The following is a 23,133-nucleotide window of genomic DNA, read 5'->3' on the forward strand; positions in this document are numbered from 1 at the left end:
GCAGCAACCACCTATGCTAAAGAAGCCTAGACCTGAAAAGTGGCTTCACCCTGAACCTCAAAACCTTCACTTAGGTGAAGATGCCAAAAAAACAAGTTTCCTCACCCCATCTCCCAAAAAATCCTCCAAGGCTTTAACATTGCTAAAACTTGAAAATCCCTCATGTGTTTTAGATGAGCTCTTTATCATTAGATATATCTGCAACTGGCTGTCAGCCATTCAAGCCACACTTAATAGCTCTTTTGCATTCAAAGAGCAGCTTTCATGGAATTCTCTTCATACATGTCTTGGGTATCTCCCTAAATAATTACAATTCATTCAGAATTCAGCAAATTTCAGATTTTTAGAAATCACTTTAAAACGACAGCATGAGAGGGCAGGTAAGCATGGGGTATCCATGAAAAAGGTGGCTCTTTTTGGCATGGACACTGAATCTGTGAAACTTTGTACTACTATCCCCTGCAGATGTTATGAGTTTTACATGGGTGAGGGGGGACAGACAGGTACGCAGAAGAGAAATGCACTGGTACTTATCAACAAGTCAGTATTTCATCCAGCTGTGAGCATAATTAGAGACTGGGAGTGCACTAGGGGTATGTACTCTGCTGTCAATATTCTTAGTATCCCTATGTGTTTGCTTATGGCCACTATTCCCTTTAGCTTTCCCATAAGAAAACGCTTCCAAAATGGAGAAGAAAAACAAGTGAAAAAAGGAAGAAGGTGAAGGCCAGCGAGGAAGAAGACAAAAACAGTGAACCAGAGGCAGAATGCATCAAGGGACACTGGCATCCCTGAATCTGCAGCCCCACAAAACACTAAGCCTTCTACTGGAAGCTCTTACTTGAGTCTCAGGCTGTGATTTCCTCATCACCTTTTGATCTCTATCCATGCAAGGTCCTGCCAACCTGCCTGACTTCTGTTCTGCAGAGTCTGCACCCCAGCTTTAGGAAAATGAAGCTCCAGCTGGGAGATATCAGCAGCACAGAGGCACTGGCACATGTGCACCAGGCAGGTCAGGCTGCAGCCTCACTTCTGACTCTACTGGAAGCTCTTACTTGCAGCTCAGCACAGTTGCTTTTCTGCTGCATTATGCAAACTTGTGTTTCCTGGGATCTGTCAAAATCACACTCCTATTCTTACCCACTGCCCCCTTGCAGGCAATGGGGTTCAGCTTCCCTTAAGTGCTTTACACGTGTTTTTTACCCACAGTAAATCATCTCTGGCACACCACTAAAGTCCAAATGAGAGTAGGAATGAACAACTGGCTCAGACAATGGGCACACTCAAGATGTTACTATGTGAATGACAAAATGCTGTGGAATTAATGAAATATTTTTAATTATTTTCAACAATAAAAAAGATATTGTTGGCATCAGTATCATGTGGGAATTGTATTAAATTCAGTAGGCCATCCAAAATAATATAATATGCTGAAGAAACAAGGCTCAAAAATGGCTTTAGTCATCTTTGATATTTCATGGCTTACCCATTTACATCATTTATCGATGAGGTAAACACTGGTCTAAAGTTTGGAGGATGTAAGAGAATGCCAATTCAAACAACTCACAAGTATAATGATGATCTCCTTAGCAACTTTACCTTTTCAACACAACAGATGCTGGGAACAAAGAAGACTTATTTACAAAGGTAATTTTTGAGAGCAGGGGCATGAAATTGTTTAAAATAACAATTTAAAAAAGTACTGTTTTTAAAAAGAGCAGATATATCATTCCTGTGAGGGGGGGAAAATCCTCTCATTCTTTGCTTTTATTTCTTCTTTTTTTTTTTTTTTTTCTTGAACACAAAGTTCCAGTCCACCTTTTGCAAGGGCTTACCTGTCTCAGGGTCAAGACGAATCACTCTCCCACCATTATAACAAGCTACCCAAAGTTTGCCTTCTGTATCAATGCACATCCCATCAGGAATGTTCTCCTCTTTTTCCAGTTTGTATATACTCCTACGGTTGCCTGCAGGATAGGAAAAAACACACAACTGAGCGAGACAGTTGTTAAAATTTTTATCAGTCACAGCCCAGCAAGTTATTTGTACTATTATTTTCAAAAGCTGTGCTGAAGCCTTGAGTTTTTTTCTTATAAAGGAAATAGATTGTGTCTGCTGCTCTGTTTGTTTCCTGAGATAGTTGTTTCCCAGCATGAAAGCCTGTGGATCAGTTTCTATCCACTGAAATTATAATCCTTTTTTCTGGTATTATTTTCTAGTGCACCACTCATGTTCCCTACTTACAATATCAAATGAATAACTGAATAAATTAATGTTACATACATTAATAAAATTAATTACTTGTTCTAAAAGCAGTTTGGATAATTTGAAGTATGAGTTGCTCCAACTGGAGACATTTCAAACAGATTGCTGCAACATGCCAATAAATCACTATTTCAACACAAAACTGACCTTCAGATCTATAAACTCAGAGTTTATATAAACACAAGAGCCAGGAAAAGCATCAATTTCAAAGGCATATTATCAACCTAAAACCAAACAAATCTATCTGAACTTTTATCCATTGTTATTAAAGAAAATTAAACACAAGTTTCCAACATTGTTTATTTTATGCTCTGACAACTTCAATGTTTCTCATATGCAGCAATATTTTTAATGAATTTCCTTTTTGCTCCTGGGGATTGTCAGATTGCCACAGAAATACAGAGAGTGAAAGAGAGAGAGAGGAGAAGCATCCTATTTCCTAAAGAAAAATTCAGTTGTAAGCCATAGCACAGAGACACTGGGACAGGATTCTATGCCCAAAATGACTTTAAATTCAGTTTTAAAATTCAACATCAAATTGGCTAGGTTCTTTTAAAGTAAAATACTGCAGTCCATGTACTCAAAAGCAAATTATTAGTCCAAGTCACTGGAATTTTTTCTTTTGCCCAAGCTTGCAGAAGCCCTTCAGGCATTATTTTGTTTTAAATAAAGGAAGGAAATTTGAGTTACTGCTTTCCCATTGTTGCCCAGTTCTTTTTGCAGAATCTTCATTTAAAACCTTATATTTAAAAAACAAGACAGTGAAAAGTGAAAAAAATATTTAGAGAAGCTGGCAGAGGTTTTGTACAAGACTACAAGATGGCCTATGCTTTCAGTAGCAAGAAACACACAGCCACAGAAACCTAGACAAATGAGAAACACTTTGCTGGTTTTACGTTGGAAGATCAGATATGCCTTGTGTTTAGTAACAGTAGTACAGATCACTACTCAAACTGCCATGCAATTTAAACACTTTATAGAGCTACCAACAGACCCTGACTGGTTTGAGCCAGGAGCCTATGCAGGCGAAGATAGGCATTAATATGGCTTCTGTTGTTTTGCCCTCAAGAGGTTACTGAAGAAGCACTCCCAAAGTTCTGATCATCTCTATATAATAACCAGAACAGGAACAAACATCACAATCTTTAGGCACAACCAATTATTTTAGAATACAGTCATTCATACCAATTTTTCCAGTTTGGAGGTCATAATCAAAGGCATCCACCGAATAGGACAAGCTGTCGATGTAAAAGAAGGTTTTGTGATCTAGCGACCAGTCCAGCCCATTGGAAATGTCCACCTGATCAAAGTGCTTCACCACTGAGAGGTCAGAGAAAAGTGTATACAGAGAGCCCTGGTGTCTTTCCAGCACGGCAGGCCGAGTCTCCTCGGCCATTGTACCTGTGCAGAGCCAAAGGGGAGAAAGCAGGTTCAGAGCGAATGGACTCTCCTCCAGGTTTGGTGGCAGCCCCTCGCAATGATGATAATCACAATGTAGAAGGGAGCAGCGCAGGGGGCTTCTGAAATTTGAGGAAGAAACTGAGTTAAAAGCAAAAGAAAGGTAGATTTCTGAAGTGCTTACTTTCAGCAAAAGATGACAGAACATAGTCTTTGGGGTTTTGTTGAACAGTGGCAGAAATAGTGTGCAGCGTGATTCCCGCAAAATGTTTTATTCAGTCATTCATATATTAAGAAAGGTGTGGCCAGCATTTAACTTCCCACAAATCTTAATGTCTTGTAGAGCTGAGAAACTGGAAAAAAATTACCTCCTCCCTCAATGAGTCTTACATTAAAGCCTCTTCAAAAGCAAATCTCATCTTTGCAACTTGAAGTTGGCAGCTGAGACTAGCTCGAGAGGCTGGGTAAATGCAAGCTAAGGTAAGCTTGGGGACTGAACTAGAGAGCAAATGCACAGAACGGTGTTTTAAAAAACAGGAGGACAGGATCACAGACAGCTGAGGTGGGAGGGCACCTCTGGAGATCATGCAGGATCACCTCACCCACTGCTCAGCGTAGGGTCAGACACCACAGGTTTCTCATGCCAGTGCTGGGTCTTGAAGATCTCCATGGATCAAGACCCCACAACCCCCCTGGACAACTTGTTCCGCTCTTTGATCATCCTCAGTAGAAGAGTCTTCTTATGTACATACAGAATTTGTTGATTTGTAGTTCGTGTCCACTCCCTCTGGTCCCATCAGTGGCACCACTGAGCAGAGCCTGGTTCCATCCTTTTTTTTACTCCCTCACCACTCCCCCAAATCAGGTACTTATACACAGGTAAGATCCCTCTGAGCCTTCTCTTCTCCAGTATAAACAGTCACACAGTTTTTAGAAATACAATCTATAAATTCTGATTTATGAAGAACACACAGTATAATAACTTGCTAACTTGAAAAGTACTTCCTATTGGCACCCTGAGAGTATTAAAACAAGCAGCCAACAGGGAGAAGGCAAAGCTTATGTCTTAAACTAGGCAGACTTTGAATAGTGTGTCTCTTTTTAAAAAAACAGTCCTGATTAGATGGTGCCCAGGTGATACAAACAGATTTGTAAACGGGATTAAACTCTGAAGACAAAAAAAACCCCCACCATTTAAGTATGAAGAAAAACTTGCTGCATCTACAACTGATCACTACCTCTTATCACCAAAACCTAACAGGCACCAGCGGGAAGGAACCACCCTGCAGCATACCTGCGAAATACCTCCCTGCAGGATCCACCTTCCCATCATTGAATCGGTTATTCGGTTTGTCCTTGTCCACTTGAGTAATGGTGGTTACCTGCTCCTCTTTCCACTTCAAAGCAGCAAACTTGGTTCCCAGGGTGATGACATAATCTCCAGATTTCCGAAGAGCCACAGAGCTCACAGGAGCATCTAGAAACAGGGTGAAATGGAAAAGAGGGATGTGCTATGGCAAGACATTTCTGCCCACTTTAGACATGCAAACTGAACTCAGTGAAACCACAGGCAAGAGAAACAACCTACTTTTCTACCAAACAAATTGAAGTCCAAATACATAGAAACAGATTAGGTCATGCTAAGAGTGCATACTTAATGTATACAGCAAGTTGCTATGAAGGGTATCACCATTTATTAGGACACATAAACTCAAGAAACTTAAGTATTACCACTGCTCCCAGGAGCTATAATCATTACCAGCATCTGGTTCAGCTAGATGCTTAAAAAAAACCCCAGGCATTAAAGGGGGGACAGGGCTTTTTACATCAGGTTACTGTGTGGGTTCCCCCACACACAAAGGAAAAATCAATTGCCACAAGAGCTCTGGAGCAACTGTGTTTGTTTAGCACAGCTCCTGCATAAATCAGCCCCACATTGATGGAGGCAAGAGTACCTCTGCACTGGGACAGGCCACACTGGGCAGGAGAGTTGCTCCCCTGCACCACACTCTGCTGTGCAGTTCAAATATGCCTCCAGCAGCACCAAAACCACACCAAGGAGGGGAGGAGCTTCCCAAGAGTTAAAGGGAAACAGAAAACTAGTGTATACTCCACAGTTAATTTACACTCACTTGAGCTATTATGCCTAAAACCTCAATTGCAGGTTATTATAAAGGAATTAGTAAAAAAACCCAGTGAAGATAACATTTCTGTAAAAGCCTACAATCAGATGCAATATAAGGAATAATAACTTTAGGCAGGGCAATAAAGTCTGGTATAATATTTTATATACATGAGACTAATCACCAAGTTAATAATTAAAAAAAAATAAAACATTTATTGTATTTATAGCTTTGCAGGGGTATAATTAGGTAATAGTTTTACAAATACTTATAACTACCACCAGCCACCACTGTTGCCAAGAGGAACTGGTCCTTTCTGGTTGTTTGCTCATGGTTCGGGATGTCCCTTCCCTTTGGAGCCCTGGCAGCGGTACCGCTTTGCCAGAAAACTGAATGCTATTTACTGCCAGCACTTGAGATGCCCACCTGACTGCAAGCTCAACTCCAGCAGCTCCATGTCCTAGAGGTGTGTGACCCCACTACGGAGGCTGCTGGTGGTCTGGGCTCATTTACACTGGGTGACTGGGTGCCAATTCTTCTTCCTGTGCCAGCACAGAGGTCAGCAGAGTCCCACCAGCCCTGTGGCACCTGCCACACGTAGTAATTTTGCTGCTCTTTGGATTGCCAGTAACCACATCAATAAAAGTGTTTTTCTGCCTGTATCACCAGTAGGGCCTCTGCTAGCAGAACATGGGAACACAACTCTCCATTTGCTTTCCCAAGAAAACACCTGGGCCACGGCTCCCATAAGCCCTTTCACTTGGGCAGCCCCCAGGGCCTTCCTCCTATCCAGGGAGTAGCAGCCCCCAAGCACAGCAGTCCACACACCCTTGACTGGCTGTTCCTGGAGGTGTCAGCTCCCCAGGTGCCCCTACACAAGAACAGTCCCATACCTTCCTGAATAAGCACTGCAGAGGAAAGGGGTGTACCCAGACATAGACACCCTGCTGTTCACTACACAAATACAGTGCAAATGAGCATCTTGGCCCTTGCAGCCAGCTCAGTCCACTGGGACACTGCAGGGCTTTGCTATAGCAGCATCTGTAGGAATTGATTTATTTGTAGCACCATTTTATACCAAAAAGAAAACTGACCATAGGGTCTCCCCTCCAGGCACAGTTATGTGTGTAGTGGTGTTTTCCCTGTGGAGTTAAAAAGGGCATTTGATGTTGTTGCTAAGTATGTGGTTGTTGTAATTCTCTGTACATTTTAGTAACGAGTAATTTCTCTCTTAGTTTCCACTTTGGAAACCCACTACTTGAATATGACATTCTTAGGTTGTCTGGGGTTTTTTTGTGTCTTTTAGCCATGGTATTCCCAAAGGCACAGCTATTAGTCGTAACTATTTTATTACTAAAGAGAGGAAACAATAAAAAAAATAAAAAAAGGAGCTACTTCAGCTTCTATCCCTTCCACATCTCCAGGGAGGCCATATGAAAAGACTACACCTTTGAGAGCAGGTCAAGTTGGGGAGGAAGGCCGGGAGAAGCACACTGCCTCAGCTAAGCTAAGAGGAAATAAGTTTGGGAAGCAACATTTCCCAAATTAATATCAGGTCTTCTCTCACCCTAAAACTGCTAACTACAGTAATTTGAAGGGCAGATAAGCCCAGATCAATTTCTTGTGAATAATGTCAGCAGCTTATGGGTAGGCAAAATTGATTTTCACCAAGTGTTACTGAACATGAGAAAAAAATAGTACTGAAACCACTTAAGGAGCTGTCTTCAGACAGACAAATATTTACATTATCACACCAGCAGCAAATCTGCAACTTTTTCTTTATGAGAGTTAGCATATCTCTTCCTTTCTGGAATAAATACTCAAAACTACTGAGACTCTAGCTGGTGATAGTGTTACCTTAAAATATAACAACTTCTTAATTTGCTAGTGGAAATCTTTTACAATACAGAAACTGTTATGAGCATTGCTCATTCAAATCAGAACAAAATTACAACAGAAATCAACAGTGGAACTTTACCTCTGGGACAATGTGGAACAAAAGAGGACTTTTGTCCAACTTGCTAGTTGTGTACAACTTACAGGAAGAAGATGTAGATCAAACAAAACCATAAAGAAAGTCCCCAGGACTAAGTCTGGCCTGTACCTAGTGTCTGTGCAAAGCCCCAGTGTCCTGCAGGCCTAGGAAAGGTCTCCAGAAGATGAGCACCATGCAGCTGCAGAGGGACACGGCGCGGAGTCAGAACACACAACTCCCGCATGCAGCAGAGGGTTTTCCAGCGGCTCCTTACCCACGGGGATGGCCTGAGCTTGCCTGGTCACCGGGCTCCAGCGGCACACCTTCCTACCCGAGATGTCCACGTACAGGAGCGCGCCTTCCTTCTCGTCCCACACGGGCGACTCCCCGATCCTGTAGCCCTCGTTGGCAACGCACTCGATCCTGACGGACGACATGCCTGCGAAGGGAATCGTCACCGACTCTCAGTGCGAGTTCCACACCTCCTCCCCCGCACCGGCCTGCTGGGACGAAAGAGGAAGGGGGAAAAAAAAAAAAAAAAAAAAAAAAAAAAAAAAAAGAAGGGGAGAGTAATAAGGGGGCGGCAAAAATTAAATCGGGGGTGCAGGAGGGAAAGGCCAAGGCCGCTCCGCCGGCGGGCCCGCCCCCGCACGCCCGGATGCGCGGGCACAGCGCCCGGCGCGGCGGCATCACTGCCGGGGGTGCCGCCGTGCAGTGCAAACACAGGCGTGTGTATCTACCTATACGTCTGCCTATGGACAGGGGAGAGAAACGTAACAACGATAATTAACCATAATTAATAGCAGTAATGAATAATCACAAAATGCGCACGCACACGCACGCCGCCGGCCCTACCTGCTTCCAGCCGCGCAGCAGAGGTCCCGCCGCCGCCGCCGCTCTTATAGCGGGGAGGGCAGAAGGGCGGTGGCCGCGCCTTGGGTACCCTCGTCTGGGCGGGTCCCCCGCCCGGGCCAGGCTGTCCTGCCCGGCGGGGAGGGCGAAGGCCGGGCTGTTCGGGAAGCTCGTCTCCATGCCGTAAGGCCAGCGCGGGGAGCTGGGAGCGGCGGCTGCCCGAGCAGCAGCGGCTCGGCTCCCTCGCCTCCAAGAGCTGCAGGGAGGAAAAAGAGGGAGATTTCCCATCGCGGTGGAAAAGTTTCTCGGCTCCCCGAGAGGCTGATTCCCAAAAGGCCTGGTTTCTGTCTGCCTTCTTGCTGTGCTTTGGCCTTGGCCCCAACTTCCATCACCAGGGATCCTTCTCCACAGCTCTTGCAGCATTTCCCTGGTTATCCAGAAATCCTGGGCCTTCCATGTGCCAAGCCCTCTTTTACTCCCTGTGTTGTAAAGCCCTTATGACTTCCAAAGGTGCAAGGCAAACAGCTGGCATCAAAATTTCCAGGTCCAGTTCTCTGCTGTGCCTGCTTATCTCTGTGCTATGACCACTCCACCTCCCAGGCCTCAAGTCATAAAGGAAAGGGTGCTTTTTAAATCCCAGCTCTCCTCTTCAGCACCCCATGACATATTGCCTTTTGACTTGGATTCGGTTATCCCTGTAGGGATCAAGCGACTTCAGTCTCACTCCACCGTGTCTTGTGTGTCTCCTCCTGGCAACTCAGGATTCACCAATCAGGCACAGGTTGGCTCACCACTGTCCTCACAAACGAGAATTAACTTTGCTGCTCCAAAATTTGCTTCTCCCACATCCAAATTCTTGTTTTGAGCTGGCATGTGGAGCAGCCCCATTATTTGAGGGGCACTGCACACAACCATAGTCTTTTAGCAGGTAGCTGCCTGCACAACTCCTGTTACAGATTTTATCTGTTCCTTAACATACACTCTTCTCTCTGCAATTATCTCCTGTCAAAGATTTTTACTCAGTTGCCTTTATTCATAAAGCAGGTGCTCACAGCCCAGGCTGCACTTGGTCACATTTTTCTCTTTTAGTGGTATATTTGGAAAGTTCAGGGCCTACATGACCTTACCAGCACATCTTTCATGTAGGCTTCTCTCGATGGACAACTAATGTGATATTTATTAACTTAATTAACTTTATTAACTTTATTAACCTTACCTGAGCAGCTAGGTTTTTATTTAACAGGCTTGCATGGCATTACTTCAGTGCTTAGCATTGAATTTTCTCTTTCTGTCTCTTCTGCTATGTCGTACAACAATCCTGACAGAAGGATTTCATCTCAAATGTGAGGCAAGCAAATTATCAGCAACTGCCAACACAGAAGAACATCCAGAAAAAAAAAGCCACATCTCTCCTTCTTTATACATTTTACAACTAGGAAAGAAGATCCAGAGGTTTAAAAAAATGTATGCAAAGAATTCATTAAGTACAATGAAGCACAATTATTGATTCTTACAAAGCTTAGCCATGTTTGCTGCTCTCCCATTGTCCTTGCACACTATGAGGCCATTTGGGATACTTGGCCAACGCAACAGCTTACTGAATCTAGTAGCAGCAGGAGATACTCACACCCTCAACCCACCTCACCAGTCTCTCTGCTCCTTGCTGACTTCAGCATTTGCCAGCATGGTTTGGAGGCATCAAAACAAGCTGTGTGTTGGCACACACCTTGGGAGAAAATTAACAGCTTCTGTGAGCACCAGGTTACAACACAAACTCTGTGCCACGTATTTTGAGCTTGGATCTCTAGTTACACAGGACAGTACTCCTGCTTTGTCTTCTCTGTAATGGCTAATCCAGGCTTGCTGAAAGGCAGAAGCAGAGAGGAATCCATGGAGGGGGTGCCTTCACAGAGAGCATCAGCTGAGGTCTTCTGCCAGTACAAGTTCACTGTGGGAAAGAAGAGCACAGAAGAGATGGTGCCAAAGGTTGTGCTTCCTTGAGCCTTCCCCACTGGGAACTTCCCACTGTTGCATTGCAGTCACAGTGGCTACTCTGTGGCCTCCAAATCTGACTGACGGAGCACACACGGTACCTCCATGGCTTCTGAAGGAAGTGGCTGGAAGGTCAGCATTTATCCCACATGGATAAATCATATGCTTGCTCCTCCTGCTTTGCAGGGAGCAGGAAGTGGAATTTTAACATCCACAACCATGAAGAACAGAAAGAGAAGATCTGTGATGCAGGAGGCCTTGGTAAGGTGAAGTGACAACCCTCCCCCAGCCTGCAGGTTCCCTGAGCCTGCCAGAAGCCATTACCCTTCCTGCCAGTCCGGAAATGCTCAGCAGTTCTGGAGAACAGCCTAGTGTGCCACAGAGCTGGAAAAATCCCCCCACCTTTAAGGACTGTAGGCAAAAAGAGGTGGTGGATTAATTCAGGGGCTATAAAGAGACTGGTTTTTGCTTATGCTCATTCCTGAAAAGTCACAGTTGTTCTCTGCTTTTATGAGCTTGATCCTGCTGTTTCTTCATCTTTAGAGCATTCTTTCTTCTGTCACCTTTAGTCTTTTTTTTTTTTACTACTGTTAGTCCTCTCCTCCCTGCTGGAAGGTGAGAGGGCTTAGGCCTTATCCATGCCTGGTACGAAGTGCAAATGTCACATATCAGATGTCTGTATCTTAACAGCTGCCTCTGAACAGGGAGTCTGTCAAGCCTTCTCTTCAGATGGGCAAGGTGCAGCTGAGAGTAGGGACTGTGCAGCCAAGGACAGTGGAGCCCAAAGAGCCACTACCTCAGTGCAAGCATGTTAAATCCTGCTGTTAAATCCATTCAAGCACATGAGAATTCACCACTAGCAGATGACACTGCATTTGAGGGGGGGACAGATGGACGGACAAGCCAAACCATGAAGTCGTATTGAAGTATTTAGCCTTTATAGTCCAGTTTCTCTCAGAACCAGCAGCGGTACCACAGTTTATTATGCAGACTTATTTCAGCATAATTTCTTATGTACTGGCAAGAGGCTCATGAAAAACCGTCTCTTACTTGAGAGTGTAGTGCTATGAGCAAACATCATGACCCCTTCCAGTGCAGCCAGTCTCTCAAGTCTGTCATGAACACCCTCACACTGTCACACATGCACCTCCAACTTCTTTGTTACAGAAGCACCCACAAGTGCCAGGTCCTGCCACCTGAAGCTACCTCACGAAGCTCAGAGTTCCCAGTTGGTGCCTGTGCAGGCCTTTGCTCTGCACCAGGAGCAGTCAGGCAACAGGGAGCTTCAGAAAGCTATTCTTCAGTGAAGCACAGCCAAGATATTTTTTCATTAATGCCTTACTTTTCTGCACTCTGTACCCCACGTGACCTGGATTTGCATTTTGCTTGCCTCAGGTTAAAAAAAAAAAGAGCATTGATTTGTGCTACAGCAGCTGCAAAATTACAGTCACAACAGAAGCCATGCAAGGGAGCCAGGACTTCAGGGAAGGCAGCATCTTTCATTCAAGTAGCTGATTTAGCAACAGTGCTTTCAGTGTTTGTGGCTTACAGGCATGCAAGTTGTCCTAGTCCAAATCAGAAATATTCAAATTAACTGCGGGTTTAGGGTGACTGCTCAGAGCTTAATTTAAACCAGACAATTTGAGGAAAGTCTGGTTTATGTATTAGCCATTTCTAACGAGTGTAAACTACAACTCGCTTATTAGTATCTTACATCACCTGGCTCATCCAGCTTTGAGGTCTCTGTGCTTCCTTAAGCCAGAAGAGACATCTGGCTTGTTCTAGAAGGAATAATCAGGAAAAGAATAAGACAATGCCCCTACTCCGATGGAGAGGAGACAACAGAACAATAGCTGAGCCATCAGTTCTAAGGAAGGAAAGTACTTTGGCCAGGCTTTATTCAACCAGATGCAAATGGAGCCTAAAATGCCAGTGACTGGGGTTCCCAAACTACTCAGCACCGCCCTTCTGAGATAAGGGAGATGGAACTACAAAGGAATGCAACCAGACACGGAGGTTTCAGGCGAAGTGGGTGGGCTAGTTTAGGGATGTTTTTCCCCCTCTGATGACTCAATCCCTCACTAGAGCCTGCACTTCCAAAGGTATAACCACAGCCATTTTCCCAAATGGCATATAACACCTTTTCTTTTTATAGATACTACTCCAGTGGTCTCCTTGCAGTTGCTGAGACCACAAAAAATAAAAAGATGGTGAGACACAGGAACAGGTTGCCCACAGAAGTCGTGGCTGCTCCATCCCCGGAAGTGTTCAAGGTCAAGTTGGATAGGGCTTTGAGCAACCTGATCTAGTGGAAGGTGTCCCTGTCCATGGTAGGGGGATTGGAACAGGATGAGCCTTAAGGTCCCTTCCAATTCAAACCATTCTGTGATATCTTGATGTCTGAGTCACAGGCTCAAGATCTTTCCGATGACCAGGAGATTTCCTGACAGCATCTTCTTTTAATGTTGTTGCTGTGTTAGGTTTTAAATCTTTCCTCAGCACACTAATTTGTCCACCCTAATGTGTCCTGCCTTGCCCAGTGCTCTTCCCTGGCTGGGGTGAGGGTGGGTGGGGCAGCACTTGGGGAAAAACAACAGAAACTGGAAAAAATGTCTTCAGGATGGTTAAGCCAAAAGCAACCATAAATGTGTCATTATGGAGCCTACCTAGAGATTTAAAACAATGTATCAGATAAGGCAGCCTAGGCGAGGCAGATACCCGGCTTCAGGGCTGCTGAGAAAGCAATGGGGAAGGCAGGGAGGGTCTGCCCAGCCTGAAACAAAAGAAGAGTCCAGGAGAAAGGGCAGGGCAAGGTGGATCTAGGAGGTTGTCCCACACGAAAGAAGCCTACTGGAAAAAGAAAGATTATGGGGAAGCTGTATGCACAGAGGCCGGGAAACTAATGAGCAAATATCTGAGGCTGCTTCTCCTTAACCATGTAGTCACAAACCTATCCAAGCTATCTGCAGAGGGGTTAACTTGAGGAACAGAAATAGGCATGCACATCTGCTATTTTCAAACAACTTACCCCCACTGCTATGTAACATTTTCTCTCAGAAAGCTGTGCTTGCAGTCACTTTAATCCACTTCTGTCACATCCCTACAGATGTGCTGACTTGGTTAGGAGCAGAGCCTGGCAGCAGTTATCCCAGGATCAACTGTGCAAGAGGGATATGTTGCAGAATTGCACCCCAGGAGGGGTAATAGCCTGTTGAGCTCTGAAGCGGGCACAAGGTTCAGAAGCAGCAGTAGCATGGCATCTCTCATGAAACCAGAACCCAAAATTCTGTGAGTCTTCACTTCTTCCTAAAGAAGCTGCATTGAGGCACTCCATTGTTTTCCACCTCTGCCCTTCCCCGGTGTTTTTCCCTCACATGCCAAGCTCCCAGGTTGTGCAAGCAGCTTCCTTTTGTTCCTTCATTCACATCAAAAGCATGTTTTCCTACTAGATGTGTCAATTCCCTGCAGTGCTAAACCTTTACAAGCACTGGGATCATCAAAATTCCCAACGATCAAAATGAGTGGTTTCGCTGGATTATCTTTGCAGCTCACAGAGGCAGGCTTTGAACACTTGGTAACGCTCGGTCCCTCCCAGTATCAGACACACATCATGCGTCTGCAGCACAGCCTGTATATCCAGGCCGAGTCGTCAGCGGTGCCACATCAAAATCAAGTGAATGTTTCAGGCTTACGTTAAATATCCAAACACTTGTAATTTCTCCCTCTATGGTTTGGAATTCACGGTGCAAAGAAAACATTCTACAAATGACATATGCAAATTTGTAAAGACTCTACAAACCAACAGCAACTGTTTCCAAAATAATGAGTATACCAATTTCCTTTCTTGGCCCTGTCTTTCCCACTTCCCAGACACAAGCAGACTGTATTTTCACAGGGAATTAGAAGCCACCAACCAGAAAGGAAAAAAAAGGAAGTCTGTTGCTGGAATTTATTGCAAGATCGCCTTCAGGGAAGAAGAAATCCTGGTCCTGAAAAACAGCTGACAGTCCGACACTTACTGCTTCTTCCTAGTGCTGATTTTTCTTCGCTTCTCTCTGCACCTTTACCGCCTTTCCACCCTTTTTTACCTCCTGTTTGCTTTTCAGCTGAGGGACTTGAGCTCCGTTTCACCCAGCCTATCTTCAGCTCCGGTCCCAGCCTGCCTAGGGCCACCTGCTCAGTCACTCCTGCCTGTAACCAGGCCACAAGCATGTTGGCTGCTCAGCTTTCCACTCACTCTGTTGCTGCCAGACCCACTGCTGGCAGGGAGGGTCACTGCTGCCTGCAACACCCAGACTGCCAATTCCCCATCCCTCTTGGATGCTGCCAGTTGCAGAGCCGGTCAGAGCACAAAGGATGCTATCGGATCAGTTGTGTGGCTACACCCACTCCTTTCTCTCCACCTTCCCTTTCCTCTTGCCTTCTTCCCTGCTCTAGCACAGGGACGAGCTCCTCTCTGACAGCAAGGTACATCACAGCACCAGCCTGTGGGAGCAGGGGGAACTACAGCAAAAGTCGGTGTTAAACTGACATGAAACATCAACCCAGGAACTTGCTTGCACTGATTAGTCCTTTGCACATACAGGGCAGTAGCGGGCTGTGTTCAGCTGTGCACGTCTGTGGGAAGAGGAGGGATCAGACAGAAGGCCTGGCTACAGCTCTTCCTCTATAACCCACTTTGTCCAACCAGGGAAAACCAGCCATACTACAGCATAAGCAAATACATTGAAAAGTGAGGCCAGGGCAGCAAATAGTCTGCTACATTTGCTCAGCCAGGCAGAAACAAAAGCCAGGCTTGCACTATTTGCTATACACAGTAAATTAGTGCTCAGCGACTCTTTTTTGGGATGCTGAAGGGGAAGGGTTTTCCTGGATACTTAACTTGTTAAAGCATTGCCAGATCTGCAGAAATAATTTACTCCTGATAGACACAGTACTGACGAGTTTCACAACCTGCCAGACACAGAGGGAAAAGCCCTGAATAAATCACAACAAATGAAAATATTGTTAGCAGTTTCATAATTTAATGAAAAAGTACTTGTAAAAAGGGGACATCTGAAAAAGACCGAGTCCATCTTGGAAAATTGAATATATATATATTTATATATATAAAACAAAATGCAAAAACACAAAAAAAATTGACAAATAAAGTTAAGAGGTAATACTTCAAACAGTTAGCCACCGAACGCACAATAAAAACTAGCAAATGCACTTTGGGGACAATACTTGAGAACTACATAACCAAGGGCTCCTTCATATGTCTATTAAGATCATGTAAAAATTAGCAAAACCACTGCCCAGACTGGAAACAACTGAATTGATAACCCTAGAAGAGCAGAAACGTTGAGTTTTGCTAAAGCACCATTTTCCCTCTCTTCTGTCATATGCTTCCAGCCACAAAATAATATGAACACTTTGCTGACCTCCCAGGTAAGTGTTCCCAATAAAAGCTTCGTAAAATTTCAAGACCAGTGAGAGAGGATTACTAATAAATATTGAAGGAGAACTAAGAGAATCAGAACCAGAATACAAATGAATAGATATTTGTTTACTTTTTCTGAATGACCCATGGCTTAGAACACAAAGCATTTCCCATTAAAATAAAATATGTGGAAACCTAAAATGCTACTGCATATTTACACCAAATGAAATAATTTTGAAGATACAGCTCTAGAAAGATCAATTACACAAATATACATAAAATCAAAAAGTAAAAAAAAAATTAAGATGCATGAAGCAAACAGAGCAGGTTTGCCAAGTATACTTTTTTTTTTTATTATTTCACTACTGAAGAGTCCTCCAGCCCCTGACCTGCTAGTCCTATTGCAACTAGGGAGATTTCAAAGTTTAAAACAAATCTGAAAATGTCGTTGCCATTTCCCAAGCTAAAAGCAATAAATTAAAACCATGAAGAAAAACAAGTTGCTGTTTGGATTCTGCATAGTCATCTTCACACTGGGTGGGGGACACCTTTTGTTTCCAGACAAAATTGAACCCTCAACAGAAAGGAGCTGTATGACATGCCCTATACAACCTATGGGCCATTTCAGCCAGTGATGTGGGGACAGAGGATGTTGCGTATTTATGAAATGTACAGCATTTCAGAGAAAAACAGTGCAGTTACTTCGTTGATCAACACAACATCATCTGGAAAACAAGAAGTTAGTTCGCTTTTAAAGAAAAATCCCCTGTCATTGAAACAAACAGAAAGGGATTCCCTTCCCTTCTCGCTTCCTCAATACTGGCTGAACTTCAGTCACTATTTAACAATTGCTGATTTTAAAGGACACACCAAAAATGTGTTAGACTGGGAAACAGCAACTGATCCAGAGGTTGAAAAGCAGCTTAATAAAATAGTAGATTTTCAGCAATTAAAAAACCCATACTCCAAATGTTGATTGGCTAAAATTTTACAGACCTAGATGCCAGAAGGCTCCTATGCCTGTGTTCAGGCAACTAGGGTTGAAAATTTGCACCTGCAAAAAAAATTCAGCCAAAACTATTCCAAATTCAGCCAACTTTAAAAATACCAGGTAAAAACACCTCTGGATATGAAATCTCAGTTTCAAGAGGAACCTGGCATCACCGGTGATTGCCTAAATGTAAGTGTCAAATAGCATTTTTCTTTGAAGTAGTACATCTACTTTTGTAAACACTATCCACAAAATTAGCCATCTGTACTTGTTAGCTGGGTAAAATATTTACAAGTGCATCCCACAACAAGCAACTATGTACAGAGATTAAAAAAACTGAAGTACTAGAAGTTTTATATTTACAAAATAAGCAAGTTCTTGTGAAGAGAAACAAAACCTTCAGCAAAAGCAGGGAACGGGGGCATGTCTAGAGGTCAGCAAGTTTGGCAGCGCCAGCGACACCTGCTTCCACCCTCTGCAAGGAGCCTGCAAATGCCACTGCAGTTCAAAGCTCCTGCAGAAGGGGATCGTCACTTAGTAGTCACTTTGGGCCTGATCCAGCAGAGCACACCAGCATATGCTCGGAGATCTGAGCACAATGGTTCCCGGGGAAACCAGCAGGACTTTTCAGATGCTTAGCTTCCTAACACATCCACAAGTGCATTGCTGGATCAAAGCCATGCTGCAGGTGCTGTAAGAATGCAGTTTCAGTGTCTCCGTTTGCAGTCTCTTGCAACAAATTAGAGCAATGCAAGGACTTCTTTAAAATCTGTCCACCATCACAACACTGACTTCACACGAACACGTTGCCTCGCACATAAGCTGGCAAGGGGGAAGCGGTTTCCTGAATTTATGCAAAGATTAACCACTAAGTGCTCTCCCAGATGTTACCCTCTAGTAAAACACACGATTTCCACATGACTTTGTGGACAACTGAGCTAACCTTGCGAAGACTGCAAACCAATTCACAGTTGAACAAAACTACTCTGATTTCTCTCCCCTCCCCCCATCCCCTACTGCAGCTCTTCCTAACATAGGTCCTAGAATATTTTCTGGAACCTTTTGATAACGAGCTTTGCACTGGTACACGGGACTACATAAAGGCTGAATTACCCCGTGGGGGCTTCTAATCACCTTTGTACCGAACTGTGAGAAATCATATTCTTTTTGTTTCTATTGTGACAATCTCTTCCAAAGTCCTTACTTGGGCTTTCTCTCTCTGAGCTACTTCGTCTTAACCTCACTTGCTCTTTGTTTTCATCACTTTCTGCTTCAGAGTCACTCAGCTCTAAGTCAGGACAGTACCCATCGTTGTCCTGGTATGGAGCACCTTCAAGTGTCTGCTTGCTCCACAAGCGATCTTTTGTTGCAAGTCTTCTTGTTGGCTTTTCACAGCACCGGAGATCTTCCGTGGTCCTCACTAGACTATTGGTAGCCTCTTTAAAGGACCGGCTAAAATGTTCTATGGTGGATTTTCTGAAACCGCTCTGGTTGGCCAAGTGAGCTGTGAGCATGGACTCTTGTTCATAGGGTGTCTGGCTGGAGCTGTCTCTCTGGCTCACGTCTCCAGCCCTGCCCATCAGACCATTGGACTTGGCCATCAGCCTTGAGTTCTCCTGCTGCACCCGCCCATTCCCAATGGAAGACTGTCCATGCAAAGCAGCCTGGAGCGCTAAAGGCTTCCCAGACGGCTGACTCCGGTGAAACTCCATCATCTGCGTGGGGCCAGAATCCTTTGCCTCACTCCGAGGCTTGCCGATCCCTGCCAGCAACCCATTACTTCTGCTGTCGTGCTGATACCTGGTGTAGGATTTTGCTTTAATTTCAAATGATTCCTTTGACATCGGCACACTCCGTTTGCTGTAAACAGTACTGTTGTTTTCAGGAGAAAGCGGTCTGCTGCCAGGCTTCAGCGAGTTATTTTTGCAATCTCCTAATGCTGATTTGGGCATTTTTAACTTTAGGGTGATCCTGGGAGGTGGATAGAACAGTGTGTTCTCTAGTGCACTTGTCAGGGTATGGCCTACAGGAGAAAGAGATGAGGGAGCAGGGAAAAAAAAAAGGCATTTTTAAAATGGGTAATTCGGTTTTTTATCCCTAACAAGTTTTATAGTCCATTATAAGGTCATGCAACAGTAAGAAGCATTTGCAAACAATTAGTGTGAAATGATTTTAGGACATTAAAGAGAAGCTGGGATAACGAAAACTGTACCAAATTAACCACCACTTTGGAATTTAGGTAAGCATTTAAGCATTTCCATTAAAAACAACGACATGCCCTTTTTACAGGGCTTTCAGCCAGTGAATTGAACTAGTTTTGAGATATGACTGAAGTAGTTCCAACAAAGCTGTAAAAAAGGTTCATATTCAGTTTTGGATGAACAAAAAACGATGCTTCAAACTGAGTTTCAATTTGGATTGAGTTCAACTCTCTGCTTTGTATTATAAAATTCTCTGTGCTTGAAAAGTCTTTTCACCCCAATATATTAGTCGTTATGATATTATACACATATGGCACCCATTGCAAAGCAGTTATCAAGTTTTTCTAATAATCATTAAAAAAATCACTTGTGTTTGTAAAGAAATAAAATAAATTTAGTAGATATTTCTACTAAAATACATTAACACAAAATCAAAGTGCTTCAGAGTACTGCTGCTTCCACAGCATACTAGTCTTACTTAAAACAGGTCAAAAAACCTATCTTATCAGTATTAATGAAACCTATCCATGTTTCAGGGGTAGAGAAAAAAAGCACAAAGACTTCATCCTAAACTAGTCATTAAAAATGCAATATGTTTTTTGACAGACCAGAGAGATCTTAACTTGGCATAGAAAAATAGCTGCCCTCCCTATTAAAAATCCCACAGTAATTACACTGTAATGCATACTCCTCTCTTTCGAAATGTGCTCCTTATTTCAAAAAGTTGCTATGAAGTGAAGGGCAGAATGGGGTTTGGCACCTCAGCATTCCTAAACAGTTACTACTCACTATTAATAACAAGAGTACTTAAACTCTTTTTGAAGGAAGGAGAGCAACTGCAGATGGTAAGCTAAGAAATGCCTCTGTGCTGCTCGTGAGGCACCACGAGAACAGCAGTGATTCCTATCAGTCACTCTTCTCTCTTGCCTGAAGGAAACAACTTCTGACAGCAAGAAAAAAAAGCTTTCTCAGCTGGAGAACCAAGTACCAGTACAGAGCTTGCTGTGGGGAACCAGTGCCATAGACCAGCACCCAAGGAAGCAAAAACCTAAGAAATCATCACCAGTTCCTTTCTGCTATCTGGATACCACAGTGATTAATAAGCAATAGGCATATACTGGGAACAGCCATAAAATAAAGAAATATTCAAGTAAATATTTTAAGAGATTAAAGAGTTCTCTGTGTGTTGTTACTTCCATTGATTGTGTACTTGAAGAAAGTTTTTCAAGGCAGTTTTATGTGTTAAAAACACTAAGCAGGAACACACAGAGAACACACTGTTTTAGTTTAAATACATGCAGAATTTGTAAATATTTTACATTTATAGGATTACCTGCAGCGATTTCCTGATTAATGAGTTGGACTTGCAAATTGAAGACCTGTTCATGTACTTTACTGTGGGACAACTTCAGTTTCTCTCTCCTGCTTACCATGTAGCAGAGATTTCTTACCTACGGAGGAATAACAGGAGACTTAATAGGCAATAAGAAAATAAACCCTGACATAATTTAAAAAGTGTATCATAAACAGAATCAAAACAACAGTATGTGCAAAATCCCTTGGCAAAGTTCTTGTGGACATTACTGAACATACATAACTATCAATTTTGAAAAAAAAATCCTTTTTTTTTTTTAAATTGTCAATTCAATGTATGCCTTGAATACATTTCACAAGACAACAGAACATATTTTCATTTTGGCTGACCCATTTAACAGTTTCTTTTTGGACTCCATTGAATTGACTCATAAGGTTCAACAAGGCCAAACGCAAGGTCCTGTTTCTGGGCCAGGGCAATCCCCAGGATCAGTGTGGGCTGGGGGATGAATGGATAGGGAGCAGCCCTGCAGAGAAAGACCTGGGGACAATGGTCAGTAAAAAATTGGACAGGACCCGTCAATGTGCACTGGCAGCTCAGAACTACAGCAAAAGCAGCATGGGAGAAGGTCAAGGGAGGTGATTCTGCCCCTCTGCTCTGCTCTGGTGACACTCCATCTGTAGCGCTGCATCCAGTTCTGGCATTTCCAGCACAAGAAACGGACCTGTTGGAGCAGGTCCAGAGGAGGGACACAAAAATGGTTAGAGGGCTGGAACTTCTCTCTTCCGAAGACTGAGAGAGTTGGGGTTGTTAAGCCTGGAGAAGAGAAGGCTCTGGGGAGACCTTACTGCAGTTTTTCAATATATGAAAAGGGATTATAAGAAAGAGAAACCAGATTCTGTAGTGACAGAGAAAGGGGCAATGCTTTTAAACTGAAGGAAAGTAGGTTTAGATTGGGCATAAGGAAGACATTTTTTACAGTGAACATGGTGAGGCACTGGAACAGCTTGCCCAGAGAAGTTGTGGGAGCCTCATCTCTGGAAGTGGTCAAGACTGGATGTGGCTTTGAGCAACCTGGTCTAGTGGAAGGTATCCCTGCCCAAGGCAGGGGGTTGGAACTAGATGGTCTTCAAGGTCCCTTCCAACCCAAACCATTCTGTGATTCAGTTCCACGCAATTCTACTTTTTCTATTTGTTTGAGTTAATAGCAACATTTTCACCGAATGCAATCAGAATAGGAAGAGGCACTGAAAATTCTTGATAAACACCTAAAAGTCCTTTCAAAACAGAGAAACAGTGTAGGGGTTGGTTGAAAGGTATCTGTCAAACGTACCTTACCCAGCATTCAGTTCCACCTGTTCAAAACTGGTACCTCTCCACCCCAAAACAAAATTCCAAGATTCCCAAATTTATATTTATCCCAAAATAAAACAGAGTAGAAAATCTTATAGCATGGGAAGTTCAAAAACTTTGAGACAGGCATTTCAAAATGTGAATCACCTCCATAAGTACATCAATTTCAACAAAATTTGATGCAAAGCAAACATTTATCAAACAAAAGCCTGAAATGGTCTCTTGAAAAACAAAAAACAACCCACCCCAAAATACCAACCCTCCATCTGAAGCACGGGTTTTAATTCTTTTTTAAAATAAGGTTCCATATCCAAAGTAGTCCTGGAAAAGATCTGAGATTGATTATGACTAGATTCAAGACAACAGTTACACTGACAAGTACAAATCTTGGCTCCAACACTCATCTCCCTGTATTTTCATGTTGTTCTCTCCCCAGTACTGTTTCCCCTTTTTCTTACAACACTATTACCTCTCTCCTGCTTTTGCTACCCCTCTTCTCATCAAATTTAGCACATCTATTTTATTTTTTACATTTCCTACCTATCTCTAAGCACTTGAAAACTGCAGTTGACCACTACCCAACAGGCCAACCTAATTGGCAGCCTCCAAGTGGTAACAAGTCTGGCTTCCTCCTCCATCAGCTGCCAGAAAAATGCACTCTGTACACCTTCCTAATAATCCCTACTCTGATTTTTGCTGATGGATTCCTTTTTTCCAAACTATTGTCTAGCTGGAAATCTGGTAAGAGCCCAGCTAGCTACTGATGAAAAATAATTTCCTTTACCTCCTTCTCAGTAAAGCCACGAGCAATGGCAGACACAGAGGGTTATGCTAAGACCGCTAATTCGCTCTAGGGCCTAAGGCAGCTACATGCAGTGAGAACATCTAGGTCTAGAGAGCAATGAGTTACTCAGCCTGCCTGCTACCTGGGACAACCTGACACCAGAGGAAGAGATGTGACTAAGACTCCTGAATCAGATGTCATGGGAAGTGGTACGAGTACAGGCCCAGCATTCTGTTTCTGCATGTGTAGAGCCAAAAAGTCCCAATGGAATTTAACCACCTAGGATATCACCTACTTGACTCCAAACCATGCAGGCAAATGCTGAAAAACCTCATTTTTTTTAAACATTTACACAATACAAGTTGAAATCAGAGAGTCAATTACCAAATATGTACATTGTGCACAGAAACATGCATCTTAAAATACATAAAGGAATAACCTCTAAGCAAGTCAGGAAGCACT

The 23,133-nt window shown here is 43.4% G+C and overlaps 1 protein-coding gene across 4 annotated transcripts in view; it reads right to left on the reverse strand.

Annotated features, from left to right (window-relative positions):
• The window catches only part of LOC127479708 (regucalcin), an 83,735-nt gene that overhangs the window by 3,023 nt on the left and 57,579 nt on the right, over positions 1–23,133 (reverse strand). For 2 of the 4 annotated variants that reach the window (XM_051807000.1, XM_051806999.1), the window contains 6 exons: positions 20,553–20,670; positions 18,223–19,041; positions 8,036–8,200; positions 4,958–5,140; positions 3,451–3,666; positions 1,836–1,967 (listed from right to left, as the gene is read on the reverse strand). In XM_051807000.1, coding sequence (XP_051662960.1) covers positions 1,836–1,967; positions 3,451–3,666; positions 4,958–5,140; positions 8,036–8,200; positions 18,223–19,041; positions 20,553–20,670 — 1,633 coding nt within the window. Of the gene's footprint in view, positions 1–1,835; positions 1,968–3,450; positions 3,667–4,957; positions 5,141–8,035; positions 8,201–8,501; positions 8,509–8,616; positions 8,713–18,222; positions 19,042–20,552; positions 20,671–23,133 lie in introns of those variants that run through there. The other 2 variants (XM_051807001.1, XM_051807002.1) reach the window with 2 other exon arrangements.

This window comes from Manacus candei, unplaced genomic scaffold (assembly GCF_025592945.1).
Source record: "Manacus candei isolate 608988 ecotype Guabito, Panama unplaced genomic scaffold, ASM2559294v1 h1tg000069l, whole genome shotgun sequence".
Lineage (NCBI taxonomy): Eukaryota > Metazoa > Chordata > Aves > Passeriformes > Pipridae > Manacus > Manacus candei.